Source organism: Lonchura striata, chromosome 5 (assembly GCF_046129695.1).
Source record: "Lonchura striata isolate bLonStr1 chromosome 5, bLonStr1.mat, whole genome shotgun sequence".
Classification (NCBI taxonomy): domain Eukaryota; kingdom Metazoa; phylum Chordata; class Aves; order Passeriformes; family Estrildidae; genus Lonchura; species Lonchura striata.
In genome coordinates this window covers 48,444,554-48,457,201 of record NC_134607.1, presented here as the reverse complement: position 1 = coordinate 48,457,201, position 12,648 = coordinate 48,444,554, and the positions used below count along the sequence as shown (strand labels likewise).

At 38.7% G+C, this 12,648-nt stretch overlaps 1 protein-coding gene across 4 annotated transcripts in view; it reads right to left on the bottom strand.

Moving 5' to 3' along the window:
- Positions 1 to 1,441: 1,441 nt before the first annotated feature.
- The window catches only part of SYT1 (synaptotagmin 1), a 327,942-nt gene continuing 316,735 nt past the window's right edge, over positions 1,442 to 12,648 (bottom strand). For all 4 annotated transcript variants that reach the window (XM_021528113.3, XM_021528116.3, XM_021528115.3 and 1 more), the window contains 2 exons: positions 8,763 to 8,896; positions 1,442 to 4,546 (listed from right to left, as the gene is read on the bottom strand). In XM_021528113.3, the coding sequence (XP_021383788.1) occupies positions 4,340 to 4,546; positions 8,763 to 8,896 (341 nt within the window). In that variant the 3' untranslated portion in view covers positions 1,442 to 4,339. The remainder of the gene's footprint in view (positions 4,547 to 8,762; positions 8,897 to 12,648) is intronic.

Here is a 12,648-nt window from a genome sequence, read left to right as displayed (position 1 = left end):
AAAAAAAAAAAAAAAAAAAAAAAAAAAACAAACCAAAAAAACCCTCTACTAGCTGTACACTCCACTTTCAGCCCAGAAGCATGGAAGAGCTATCTTCACTTCCCCAGTTTATTTGGCCTCTTTATAAGCTCCCTGAAGGACATGTGGATCAGCCCCTATTTTGTAGAACTTTCTTTTTTGTGTTGAATACAGCATAATCTTGACATACATCTCTTTGTATGCCTCATGTCAGTGACAAAGTGCTCCACAGTGTTAATGTCCTCTGTACCAGTTTGTCATGTGATTTTTGAACTGTTTTGATGCAATTTTGATGCAATATTAAAAGTATTCTCTGTATTGAAGATAAAGATCTGATGCATATCAGGTAAAGGCTATGAAGGCTGCTTAAAAAATTTGGTATTATGTCAAGAAAACTCCTTTTTTATACTTTTGTCAGTGCCTGAGTGAGCAACAGTGCTTGAATTATACTGAAAATTCAGGCTGGATGTTCATTTGGTAGGTTTATATTCTGAAAAGCAGGTCACTGTGTAAAACTGAACTGGCAGCCTGGAGTGGAAATGTTAAAGCCTAAATAAATAAAACAGGGCTGTTAGAGTAATCAAAAATAAACTGTTTTAATCTTTTGCTTTGCATAACTAACAGGCAATTAACTTTCATTGACTCATGATGTGAAAAGTGATTGAGAGACAGATACTTTGCTTTGGTAACAGTCTGACAGTTGGGAAGAATGTTTTTCTTGACAGTTGATTAGGGGTTAAATGAGCTGAATAAAATTGGTAATTTTTGCTGCTTTCCTCACTTAGTATAACAGCTATTATATGAAGCATTTTTCTTTACATTAGTTGTAATGACTGACTTTAATTATTCTGTTGAAAGAACTGGTTTTGATTGACAAAGATAACTTCTTGGTATTCTGAAGAGCTGCAAAAATGGTGCATATAGAACCTGCAATACCTTCTCCCTGCTGCCCCTTTCCCCTATAGTTTAAGCACTTATTAATTGATCTTTAGTCTACAAGAGGTTTAATTTTATGGTAATCTTAGAAGTAGCACTTGGATGTAGGTTAAAATATACCATCTCTCTCCGAAGGAAAACTTCAACCCCAGCTTTAGCACAATTGTCTGGAAGAATACTGATGTGCAAGCAACTGCTTGGGAGTTTTTGTCATGGTCATGTTTTGATAGAGGATGATGGTTTTTGAGGCAAATAATCAGGCTCCTGGGTAAACAAGGTAATAGTGCTTCATCTGCAAAGAGGTGGAAAATTCATCTACTGTAGCGCTGCTGGCTGTGACTGTCTTACTGATGAAAGCAGCTTTTCACAGCCCCTCGAAACGTGCTGTGCTATTTCACTTGTGACACTTCAAAGTATGTGATTGTGTGAAAATCCTGGAGTGAATTGTCTTTTCAAAATTTTAGATCAAAAGAGAAATGCCAGAACATCAACAGGAAATAAAACATTTTTATTGAATATCTGTGTAATATGTATGTTATTTTAACGACAATTGGAAAACTCTACTGTGGGGAGTCACTACACAAAGTGAAACAAAATATAAACCACCTCATCAAAAATGAAGGTAAAATACAGCTAAAGTTGTCAGCTCGCGGGCCACGAGCGATATGGCAGGATAAAACACCCCAAACATTTCTACAAGATACAGAGAAAACCCACACAGAGAAACACTCAAGCAGGCAGTAAATATACACAAAGGCAACTAGGATCTTTCTACAGCATCAGATTCTAATACTTCACACAGCTTTGTCAGAAAGGTACATGTGGCTTCTTTGAGGATGAAAAATGTCATCTTGGTCACACGGCAGGTTCCGTCTTTGAGAATCTTTGTACCTTACAAACCAGTTCTAGGGTGACGTTCAGTCTGGCAGTGTAGGAAGAGAAAACATTAAGAATACCTTAACACAGTAGGTCAGTCCTGGCACTTTGAACCTGCAGCTATCCTGAATGAGTAACTGAAAGCTGGAGACCATGAAGCTCTTAGACTGTAAAGCTGACTATTTCTTCTCTTTGGTGGGGTTTGGTCCTGAAGGATAAGATTTTAAAATATTCCAGCTTGATGCTTTGCATGTATGTGCCTGTTTCTGTCAGAAAATGTCTCGCTTGTGTTTTTTCTATGTTTCATGTAAAAAAGAAAAAAGTGGATCTTGCTATTCTCACTTTTGGAGGTGGGGGGAGATACAGGCTTTTACTCTCTTCCCTGTACTTAGCTGCTGCTTTTACCCTCAAAGTACTGAAAAACAGGGATGCTTGGCCATCCCTGCACTGACCTCTGAGACTGTCACACCTCTCCCAGAAGCAGAGCCTTGGGGGAGGCCGTGGAATTTAGTTTGCAGTGCACAGTTCTCCAACTACATTCATCTTTGTTAGACACAGAAGATTGATAAGAACATTAATGGTTAATTCTCATGCCTCCCTCCAAAAGCAATAGCATTTCCACATTTCTAGGGTAATTTGCATTGCTGAAAATAATGAACTCTTCAAAAGCATTATAAATATATTCACAGCTTGGAAAGATAAGCGAGGGGCCTCCAAGGATGGTACATGAGCTAGAGGTGATGCCCTGAATGACTTGATGAGATGGTACAGCGGAGGTGCCATGCTGGGGAGCTGTAAGATGATTCTACGGGAAAGCAGCAGGGGTGAGGGGGCTTGGAAACGTAGAATATTGCACAGGGCTCGACAAAGTGCTGCGTGGTCAACCCATTCACTAGAGCATCCTTGTCCCCTGCATAGCTCTCCAGTTCTACATTGGTCCGTAACAACTGGAACTGCTTGTGCTATGCGTTCCTTCGGCAGTGCAGTAGAAGGGAATGGCAGTATTATTACAATATCACTACGGAATAAATTGATTGCTATCCACTGAGAAAACTACATTTCTAAGCACACACGGCAGTCACAGTGATACACAGAGCAGTCTTTCAAGACTCTTATGGAATGACTAATAGCTTCATAATAGTGCCATTTACTACATAATAACATTTAAAACATTTAAAAACTCCTCCTGAAACGAGCATCTAGTATACAGAAGAGGTTGCTTCAGTTCTCTAGAACTTGTTCTTTGTTTTCACTTTTTTTTAAAGGACAAATTAAAACTTAAGTATAAATAGTATATAAAAGGTCACTAGCTGTTCTCTTTTGGCTTACTTTGAAGTGCATTTAGAACTATGGCTAAATTTTGTCATCTTCTGATGGGATTACAATACTGTCTGTTTACCATGAAACTATTTTGTATAATAAACTCACACGGCTGTGTCTAAAAAATATTCTGCATTCCTTCTAATCTGAGTAAGTATCATAAAATATTTTGTTACAAAGTCTAATGTGCAAACTCATTATAATGTGAAATTGTGGATGGAATTCACAGTATGCAAATTTTGTATAAAGGTGATAATGGAGAGCTACTCTAGTTTTCATGGCAGCATTTTACTACAGCTGCATTTCCCTCTTCCCCCTCCCTGCACTTCTGCAGTGGTCTGTCTTCGTATGTTAGATGAAATTGCTGCCTCCTGTGGAACTGCTTCCTCAACTTTGAATCTAAAGCCATTTCAGTCTGTTATGTGTTTGCTTTGGAATATATACAAAAAAATTGTATCTTGGCTTCTGGCTACATCTCCATGAGGTCAGCCATGGAACTGCTCAGATCATGCTAAGTTGCCTGTGAAAGAAGTCTACCCAATTGGATTTGCCCCTCTAAGATTCACTGTGGACGTGAAGTGTGCTATTAGGATGGTCCACTTGAAAGCTCAGATTTAAGTTGTCCTTTAAGATGTCAGTGTAACACTACTAGTGCCTTACAAGTTGGATATTTTTTTTTCTGGAATGCAGACGATACAATAGTTACCCTATAATATAGTATCAGCTCTCCTATATCTCAGTCAATTTACATAATTTAAAATAGAACATCTTATTAAAAACATCTAGATATACACAGATTAGGAAACGCTTACAACATACAAATACACAAACTAGAAATAAATTCTCAGCATACTGATGTATATATACAACTGTGTGATACAATAAATAATTTCTGTCATGCTCTATCTACACATCATATTGCTTAAAAGAAGAGTAGATCTGGGGCGGGCAGTGGTGAAATGAAGCGCCTTTAAAAGGCTCTCTACATTTAAATTTGTGCAAATTAAAATGGGAATTTTAAAGTACAACTGATCTGTGTCAGGAACACATGGCTGGAAATGAAAGGACCTATATTACTGAGGTATTTACAGATACTGGCTAAAGAGCACTATGTGGGCAAATGCAGAAAGGCTTCTTCGTCTTTTTCTTTTTCTTCTTCATAATTTAATTTAATTTGACTTAATTTAATTTACTTCTTGACTGCCAGCATGGCATCTACCTCCTCCTCGGGCTGTAGGGTGTGCCACTGTGCAATGGGCCGCCGGGGGTTGGCCAGCATGTCTGACCAGTGCCGCAGCTCCGCGCCGGTGCTGTTGTAGCCCACAAAGACTTTCCCGATGGCATCATTCTTGCCAATCTTGTCATAGTCCAAAACAGTCACAACAATTTGCACTTTCTGTAATGAGACAGAGAAAGAGCAGTGAGCATGACAGTAAGGGGAAGGCTGGAAGGGATGAATGTGGGGACAGCCAGCCATGGAGAAGTCATCAAGGGGGAAGTGTGTGACAGCTGGAGTAGATTCCTCTAATAAGAAACAAATTCAAACTTTTGTTTTTTCTTCCTGTGGGCCTTCCAAATAAAAAGGTTTACAATCTCCCTGTTAGCTTGAAACTTGCCCCCTTGCATTGAATAGCTTTGTATGGAAATCGAAGCTGATTGCTTTTCCTTTAACAGATTAAGAACTTACTATTACAACTACTACAATTTAATTCAAAAGTTGTGCAATTTTACACACTCTTAATTTTTTAAGTAAATAAGTTAAGAACTAAAGTTCAGAAATGGCTCTTTGTTTGCAATGCTGTACTCAGTTCTGTTAGTTGCTCTTCTACTTCTTAGCAACTCTTACCCATCCATATCCATCCAGTATGCTAGTCAGGTATTTTCAGATAAATTCAGAAGACAGCCCTTATGGCTACTAAACACACAAACACACACACAGAAAAACACACACGAGTGTGTTCTCATCTCTATGCACGTGTGTGCACTTGTGCACATGTACAAACGTGTGTATACTGTGTATATTCTGTATAGTTACAGAGAAATCTAGAAAACAGGCTGGTTGCTTAAGGGAATTGGAATGGATGTATCAACCCCTGGTGTTTCAGGGCTCTGACACACTGGCATAGCCTATGCCTGAGCTGATGCTGGAGTGTCACTTCTGTAGGAATGGTGACCTCTGGCAAACAGGGTTAAACAGGTCCCACATGGTCTGTGTGAGTCCATCTGTCACAGCTCATAGGCAATTTTCCATCCATTTAGGCTGGGACACACTGGGAGGTGTTTGAGCCAGGCATTTATGTTTGTAGTTGTGTGCACATACACACAATTCCTCTCCTTCAGGTCTTTAATATTTGTCAGAAGAGCATAAACAGCTATTTCTTCAGTGAGTGGTGTTCTCTCACAACAGCATTTGAGACTTTCGCTCTTATTTTACGAAACTATAAACACTTCTCCTTATAGAGCATTATTTTTAATGATGAGCATACAGTTCTTTTCCCATTCCAGTGTCAACTTCCTGAATAGAAAGAAGAGATGCCCTGAAACACATTTCTAGAAAAATCCTCTGTTCTCTAGAATTAGGTTTTTGAATTTAAAGATTTAAATAGATCTACAATCTGTACCTCTTACTAGAATGATTAATTTCAGGGCTTGTAATAGGATAATCTTTTAGAAGCAGCAAGACCAGGGTCATGAGGTTTATTTTATAAAGTCCATTTCCTTCCTTACAGGATTGTACAGTTCACTGAGCCAGAGAAAGAGATGATTCCAGCAGGCACTTAAGTATTTATATAGTTGCTGATGACAAAAGTATATATCTAACTCAAGATTTTCCCTCCCCAGAGCACTCACGATAAAAGGCAACATTCTGAAGCAAGTATTTCTAGATGCCAGAATTACATTTCAGTATTGCTGTTTGCAATACACTCACTTTTAATGGTACCTCCCCAAATGAACATTTATGTTTTAGATACATGGTACACTCACAGATATAAAAAGTAAGTATGAGACTATTTGTCTGCACTACAAAGAAAATGCTTGCCTACTGTACCTAGAGGCTTGGGGATAGTTATTGCTGTATATTTTTAAAAAATGTTAATCATAAGACAAAAATGAGCACTGTAAATGAAAGAACCTTTTCCTTGCTCTACGAAGATGTAAAGAACAGCCAGCTCAGATAATTAACTTGGAGATAATTCTCCCCTCCTGATCCCTGGACTAAACCTACAGAGAAATGTGAGCATCCCTTTACTTTTGTACCACATATTAAAGGAGCAGCTGCATGGCAAAACCCAAGAGGTGGTAGTAGAAAGAACTGCCTCTCCTCATAAACACTTGTATTAGCAGTTTCAGTTTCCATGGTGCGATTAAGCCCTTTGGACTGAGAGGGCCTGGAGACACCCCTGCCTACAAAGGCTGTCTGTTTTGCATATGGCAGAACACGTGCCTGATCTGCCAGTAGCAACATGATTTGACTTCCCTGTGGTGCTCTCCCATTACCCTTGAAGACCTGACTTTCTTTCTCTTAAGAGCCAGAACCCATAGTCACTGTAAAATTGTTGAAAATGCTAACGTTTGGCTCCTTTAAAATTACACAGATGTACTGCTAATGACCTGCTTTCCTTCCATGACCTCTCTTTATTCTCCAACAATAAAGAAACTCGTATAACTTTTCTTTTTTTGACAGTCAATATTTGCTTAATGACTTTTATATGAATAGCACAGGTCACAATGATTCCTACCATAGTAAGTCTAAACAACATTTAAAATAAGTTTTTCTAATGCTTCATTAGAAGATACTGAAATCACTTCAGTACCCATCATGAAGTAGACTAAATATAGTAGGGTAGATAGCTAAAAGGTAATTCTAATAAACTTATTAAAAAAAAAAGGAAGGCAAAAATTTAAACCTCTAAACCACAATACTTTTAAAATCAACTACATGCACCTCAAAAAATGACTTGGAATTAGAAGTCAAAAAGGTCAAGTACAAAAAATGCACCCCCACGCCAAAGCTTTGATAGGGTAATTTAGAGGTAACCATTCTGCTCCTCAATCCTATCCCTATTTGTAAATCAAGATACTCACTGCCTAAACTGCCACTTGACTTGACTCATCTCTTTTTGCCATTGGGTCTTTGATCCTTGTTGTGAAATCTTTCACAAACACAGAGACCAGCTTTTATTAAAATCCAGAGAAATTACCCCCCACTGGATTTCACACTTTTTGATTCCTAGAATCCATAGACACCTGCACATGCAGTAGGGCACAAAGAAATTTTAAATGGACTAGTCATGCATCCAAGTCACTGTGCCCATGCTTCACCTTGTCTAGTTTTAATAACTTTGTTAGTACCAAGTCAATAAAATGCAAGCTACTTGAAAGGTAGGTCTTGGCTCCTGGGCTTCTCTCCAGCCCAGCTGCTATCAAAATACAAGATACACAATGTGAAAACCCATACCATGCTCTCATCTAATGAAGAGGGAGCTCCAAGTTTTGTCCAAGCAATTTAAACACATTTAAAACTTTTCAACAACAACTTTAAAAGCATGGCACCTAATTTATACCATGACCTCTCCTACAATCCACAGAAAGATATATTCCCAGATGTTTTAAATGATGGTTATTTAAACTGGGAGGCCCATGAAAGGACCCTTTCCCCACTCAGCTCCACTCAGAAAAGCTGTTTTATTTCTTAACATCTCCACAGTCCTGGGGCTTCATGACCAGGTGGGAAGCCAGCATGCAGTTCTTTTCCCACATGCCTCCTGAGATGGTTAAAAAAAGCTTCTCTCTTCAGATAAAAGACAGTTAGCATCAAAAGAAGTTAATTCTCTCTCATGAGGGATGGTTTGCCTCATAGTAGCTCAAAGATAGGCAACTGAGTCCCTGAAAAAAAATACCAGGACAATGCTTTGTCCTGGAATTTCTCGCTGCTACTGTAGGTGACTTCCATCTCACTGTGCTGACTTCTGAAACCTTTAATTTTAGGTACTGAGCTCTGAGAGTAACATCTGGACAACTGCTGTTGCTCTCCTGAGGCACTAAGAGAACAGGTACTGCAGTACTGACCCCTGAGATTCTCAAATGCCTTTTTCAAAGGGACACAGGAATCACTGAAAAAGTTTATGAAGTGTAGTGGATAACTGAAAAAAATCTCTGTATGAATTAGGTGTTTTACTTTAAAGGGGTGCTGCAGTGCTTTCAAAAACCAGGGCAAATAAATAAATGCATATGGAACACAAATTTATCTGATGCCAATTTATTAGTTTAAATAATTTAGGGAAATATATATGGCTTTTCTTTTATCCCTACACTTTTTTGCTGGCACATTCCTTCCCTATCTCCCTGTGGATTTTTTTTCCCCCAAATCCATTTCTGTTAACAGAAAATGTCAGTTATCCATTTCTCACTGATGAATCAAAGCTTCCTAAGTACTTCACATTTCATCATTTCCCTCTTGAAGCAGTCACACTCATCTAATGTAGCACAGGGCTGGCACCTAGGTGCTAATGAAGGCATACACATGTGATAATTAACAAGATTCCTGTTAAATATTTATAAGGGCTGAGAAATGGAATACAGAGGAAAGACAAAATGCTGTTTGACATTACCTGAATTTGCTCAAATGGTACTTCAAAGCTGAAAGACTCATTGTAGTAGGGATTCAGAGTGTTCTTTTTAATTGTTGTCTTTTTCTTCTTCAGCCTCTTACCATTCTGCATCAGATGGATCTTCACGTAGGGATCTAAGCATTCAAGAGAAGAGGTAGAGCTAAGAAGGAAAGTTCTACAAATTTTAATCCCATAGATGTAGGAGTAGATTAAAAAAACCAAAACCAGACAACATTGACAGCTCGTATCTAAACAAGTTCTTAATTTCTACTATAGAAAATCTTCTGTACAATTGTGAAGTATTCCTGATGGAAAAAGCTACAAAGTATTTATTGCCTTTTCGCCTTAACATCATGAAGGTGGAGTAAATTCCACCATTGTTACACAGCTTATTAACCATCCTGCAAGCATTTTTTAGCAATGGTTTGTGGGGTGGATTTCCCAAGACCTGCGAGTGCTGCCAAATGCACACAGCAGGTACAGAGCTGGCACGGCCCCATGCGCTACAGCCACCTGGCTACTATTCCCATCACTCCTTGGGCAGGTGCTGTGCCATGGCTCTCCTGCCCTCTGACCTCCCTGGTGACTGACAGGGCCCAGCAGGGTCCAGCACTGCCTGGCAGGAAAGGACTCTGTCCCTTCAGTACCAACCCTCTGCCTCGGTGCCGCACACGGCCAGAGTCCATGGGGGCCACGGAGCTGGTATAAATTACAGACTGGCTTTGCCAGTCTCTATTGAATTCCCACTGTCATTTCAAATGGCTTCTGGTGGCAAAGGAATGGAACTCATTTGGTACTTAATCAGGTGTTCCTTGTGCGAGCAAAACTTTCCTGCATATTACAGCGCTGATGAGGTATCTCCGTGATGATAATTTCAATGGAAGCTTTGCCTGCTTAAAAGAATAGCACTGTGATATTACAAGAGCCATGTGGCTGTCTGGACAGTGAACTAACATTCTTCCATGGAGCTAGTAATTTGAAGTACCCTCACTGAGTTAAACTATTTTTCTGTTTAGGCTTAACACAAAGCTACATTTGAGGCATCTCAAGCTCATACTTTTCAACAACCTGTATGGTACTGTCACCAAAATTTGGGTAGGTACATCTCTGGCTTTAGGCAGCTGACTTGTGATGTAGATCAAGGCAAGCTTCCCTTGAGTGAGCTGGTAGGAGCTATATAAAATGCCTGCCAGACATAAGTCACCTGCAGCATAAATAAGAGAGCCTGAATAATGCAAACTATCGAAGGAAAGGGCTTCTCCTTTTCCTCCTGAGAAAAGGCTGGGGCTACAGAATTACGACAAATGAACACTGCACTTAATATGAGCAAACCATGCTTTATGATTCTGCAATGAAATTAATTTTTGGAAGACTAATTGCACTCTTCTACAGTCTAAATATGCCTTTCTCTGGAAGATCTGGCTGTTCAGGACAGTTAAGCTACTGGAGTCACTTGACCACGGTCTACAGTTGCTAGGAAGGAAATCTCATTTTGGTAGTAGATGTTTCAAGACACCAGACAAGGGTATCAAAAGATCCAATATCTGTGAAAGGGAATTAGGAGAATTCTAACTTAGGAATAGGCACACATTTTAGAAGTAAGATGGAAACAACTGGAGTAGCTTCTCCAATAGTGAACATTCTGTTACAGAGGGTTAAGACTCCTCCCTCAAAAGACTCAAAGTTCAAATAGAAATTAAATCAGGGTAGGTTTACACTTCAGGTAAGATGGGATTGTAAGGGTTCATGTGAAGAGCAAAATGCCAGCAAAAAGCCAGCAAAGTTCTATTTCTTTTTTAATACTGAGTTCAACATCACTGCACACAGGGTTTTGAAGATGGAAAGGAGGTGAATCTAGACTTCTTCAACATTAGCTGGTCCTTGAGAAAAGCTCATCACTCTCCCTGATGGTCCATGCAGAATGCAAACTGTGCTAACTTCAAAATGATGTTTAGGTATACCTAATACATACTAAGGAAGTTTAGTAGTCAGTGAGTCAGTGTTAAAGTGTTAAGAAATGCGAATGAGGTAAGATGCTGTAAAAAAATAATTTGAGCTACTAGACCAGAAGACTAAACAGTACAGTAATATATTATTATTAAGGGTATTGGAACAGAATAATTTATTAAAATAAATGCAAGTGATATAAGCCAATTCTTTGCTGACCTGTGCCTTTGCACAGACAATATACACAGGTTTGATAATTATTCATTAAGGAACTGCACAGTAAGATTTATAAAGGGATGCAAAAATATTCCTACATTGATAATAAAATCCGTATTTTGGAAAATAATATTTTTAAACTAGAAATCAATGTATATGAATGCTTCTGCTTCTGTGAGTACATTCACTTTAAATTATTTGCTTCTATTGACTTTATGTAGTTTCTATTTTCATGTTTGTATTAGAACAAAACCTGACTTAGACAACTCACAGCCATGGGACAAGACCCACAAGACACATTTCTGTGGTTTCTTTTTCATGTCCTGATCAGTTTCTTGTGTTTGTCAGTCTGGGGAGTTTCATCTGAAAGGTAGAATTTTCATGCTAATCCAAACAGAACTTAACTGAAACCATGTACCTTCTTGTCTTGTTTCATAGGAAAGTATTATACAAGTTTACTCACCACAAACATTTAAAATCAGGGTGTCCAGTTCAAGTAAGCGGGCCATCACAGATTTTGGCTGAGTTTATCCTCATTAGATGGTATATCCACTTCCTTGTTTTTGAAGTATCCTGATCCTAACTAATTCTCCCCTTTCCTCGTTCTTCTGTGTCCATACATGAGCCCCTCCACCACTGCACCATCTTCAGTTACATTCTCCCATGTTCCACGGCATTAACTCCCTCAACTCCCCAGTAATCTATTTGCTTGAACTCCACACAAAAAATCTGATACCTAAGCAAAGACTTTCTTGTGACTTCATGAATAAATTTCTGAAAGAGATAAATTCTCTTCCACTAAGTAACAGAAGCTCAACTGCTTGGAATCAATTAGTGGAAGAAGGGATGATAATCAAGAGAAAGAAGAACCTCTGGGAAGTGTCAGTCTCCAGTGATTTTTTTGAGATAAGGTTTAGTGCTAATGGAAATGTCTTTCCTCTCTACTTGCAGCATAACCTCAGTGCTGTCCCCATTAGTCATTCTGCGTAATACTTTAACATGTAAATAGTCTCACTGAAGAACTGAGACTAGTAAGGATGACAGAACTGATATTACAGCCCTGCAATGATAAATCGCCTGTTAAATGCCTAGCCTGGTCATAAAGGGCAATGCCAATGCAAATAAGTATTTCTCTTTATGTACCTTGGATAGTTATCTGATTCCAGAGTAAATATCTATCTTTAGTTAAATAGATTGCACCCCAGAATATTAATTTCTCTCCAAGGGTAAACATCACTGTATTTTCAGCCAATTTGATTCCTTTCAATTAAACAGGGATATAGAATCACATTACATTCACAAGCATCTGTGTATGGATCACACCCATCTATCTGGAAGAAAAGATGTTGCATCCAGATGTCCCTCTGCTGAAGGAGACAGAATAGCTTTGTGTCCCTTGCTTAATAATCCATTTTAACCAGTGTGTGGGACTAAATAAAATTGTGCTATTTATTCCCTCATTAACGGTCTACCCAGGAATGCTAAAAAGATGTACAGTTCATAACTAATTGTGCATTGTGGATCTCACAGTAATGTCTCAATCGAGGCTAGCTGAACTGCTTTTAAAGCATGGAGAGGACCAGCTGACACATTTTGTTTTTCTGAAGTTTGCAGTAAGATGCCAATATATTATTTAATAAGTAACTGACATGGTATGTAATACAAAGATTTTTACAGTAATCTGGACCACAAGGCATATATATATATATATGTGTATATATAT